The sequence below is a fragment of the Nothoprocta perdicaria genome, unplaced genomic scaffold (assembly GCF_003342845.1).
Source record: "Nothoprocta perdicaria isolate Ctin4 unplaced genomic scaffold, notPer1 scaffold_681, whole genome shotgun sequence".
NCBI lineage: Eukaryota > Metazoa > Chordata > Aves > Tinamiformes > Tinamidae > Nothoprocta > Nothoprocta perdicaria.
This window is the reverse complement of record NW_020455956.1, coordinates 8058-10319: the sequence shown is the minus strand read 5'-3', so window position 1 is coordinate 10319 and position 2262 is coordinate 8058. Positions and strand designations below refer to the sequence as shown.

The following is a 2262-nucleotide window of genomic DNA, read 5'->3' as shown; positions in this document are numbered from 1 at the left end:
GTGCTGCTGCATGAGCACGGGGCCATGAGCATCACACTGAGCACTGCTCCATCAGCACCGTGCCGTGAGCCGTGTACCGTGAGCACTGCACCGTGAGCACGGTGCTGAGCACTGCTCCATCAGCACTGTGCCGTGAGCACTGGGCCGTGAGCCCCGTACCGTGAGCACGGTGCTGAGTGCTGCTCCATGAGCACCGCGCCGTGAGCACTGTACCGTGAGCACGGTGCCGAGCACTGCTCCATGAGCACTGCTCCGTGAGCACTGTGCCATAAGCACGTGCCGAGCACTGCTCCATGAGCACTAGGCCGTGAGCATTGTGCCGAGCACTGCTCCGTGAGCACGGGGCTGTGAGCACTGCGCCGTGAGCACTAGTCCATGATCCCCACGCCGAGCACGGGGCCGTGAGCCCCGTGCCGTGAGCACGGTGCCGAGCGCTGCTCCATGAGCGCTGCTCCATGAGCGCCGTGCCATAAGCCCTGCACCACGAGCACTGCACCAAGCACTGCGCCATGAGCGCTGCACCGTGAGCACCGCAACAGCCAATGTACAAAGCACCAGCACCAGCAGCGTGGGGCAGAGCGTCGCTCCGGTCTGGCCTCGTGTGGGGCCAATTCCCAATGCAGGGAGCAGCCACGCGCGGGAATCCCGGCACGGCCGGCACCCTGTCCTTTCCTGGCCACACGCTGCATCAGGGTGCAGGGTTGCGCTGGGGATACGGGCAGCGGTGCCACGCGGCCTCCCCAGCGCTGGGCATCACCAGTGCGGATGCAAGATCCCACTTGCATCTTCCTTGCAAAGCTCTGCATGGAAAGGGGGATGGAGGGCGGTGGTGGCGGCGCCTGCTCCGTCCCCTCGCGGTGCCGCATCCCGGGACACGGCCTCGTCCTCGAGCCTGCGGCCTCCCCCCAGGCCCCCCCAGGACATCAGCCTGGAGGAGTTCGACGACGAGGACCTGTCGGAGATCACGGACGACTGCGGCATCGGCCTCAACTACGACTCGGACCACTACGAGAAGGTGCGGGCGGTGGTGGTGCCTGGTGCGGCACGCGCCCAGGGCCGGCTCGGTGCCGTGGGCAGGGGCTGCGCCGGTGCCGGTGCCGGTGCCGGTGCCGGTGCCGGGCTCAGCCGCGCGCTCCCCGCAGGACTGCCTGGCGCTGGAGCGCAGCGAGCAGCCGCAGCCCGTCTGCACCTTCCAGGATGACTTCCAGGAGTTCGAGATGATTGACGACAACGAGGAGGAGGAGGAGGTGGAGGAGGTGGAGGAAGGGGAGGAGGGCGCGGGCGAGGGCACCGGCCTGGAAGCGCCGCCGTCGCCCTCGGCCTCGCCCATCCCCTCGCCCGCTGCGGAGGAGACGCAGAAGCACCGGCCCACGACGCTGAACCTGACAGCGCCGGGCACCCAGGTGAGCCGCGGCCGGCGGGCGCGTCCCCGCGCCACGGGGCACCCGTGGGCAAAGGGGACCCGTGTCCCCGTGTGCGGAGCGCTCTGGGGAGCGCCTGGGGCCCTGGGGGTGTCTGCATGGGTGGGGTGTGCGGTTCTGAGCACTGCCCGCTCAGTGCATGGCGCAGCGGGGCTGTGTGCAAGGGGCTGTGCACGGCATCGAGTGCTGTGCGTGCGCGTGCAAGCGTGCTCATGTGTGTGCAAGCGTGCTCATGTGTGTGCAGCGTGTATATGCGCACTGTGCATACATGCACACATGCGTATGCAAGTGTGCGTGTGCAAGTGTGTAAGCATGTGTGTGAACACGCATGTGTGTACATGCAAGTATGTAAGGGTGTCTGCATGCACATGTGTGCACAGCGATGTGTATTTATGTGCAAACACCCATGTGCGTACAAACGTGTATGTGCACAAGTATGCATGTGTGCAGTCATGCATGTGTGTATGCATGTGTGTGTGAGCATGTATGTGTGTGTGCACAAGTGTGCATGTGTGTGCAAGCGTGCACATGTGTTGTGCAAATGTGCATGTGTTGTGCATGTGTGTGCAAATGTGCATGTGTGCACAAGCATGCATGTGTGTGCAAACGTGCAGGTGTGCGCAAGCATTCGTGTGTGTGCAAGCGGGTGCAAGCGTGCATGTGTGTGCATGTGTGTGCAAGCGTGCATGTGTGCGCAAGCATTCATGTGTGCGTGCAAGCATGCAGGTGCGTGCAAACATGCATGTGCGTGCAAGCGTGCCCGCGTGTGCCCCTGCTGCGTTGCTGCGCCTGCAGCGCGGGGCTCCGCGGCGCTGCCGCAGGGCGTCCCCGCGCCTCGCGC

General features: G+C 65.2%; 1 protein-coding gene across 1 annotated transcript in view; it reads left to right on the top strand.

Moving 5' to 3' along the window:
• Positions 1-509: 509 nt before the first annotated feature.
• Positions 510-2262, top strand: part of MAPK8IP2 (mitogen-activated protein kinase 8 interacting protein 2) — a 9719-nt gene continuing 7966 nt past the window's right edge. Inside the window, exons 1-3 of the mRNA XM_026050399.1 lie at positions 510-523; positions 910-1015; positions 1143-1403. Of these exons, the coding sequence (XP_025906184.1) occupies positions 510-523; positions 910-1015; positions 1143-1403 (381 nt within the window). The remainder of the gene's footprint in view (positions 524-909; positions 1016-1142; positions 1404-2262) is intronic.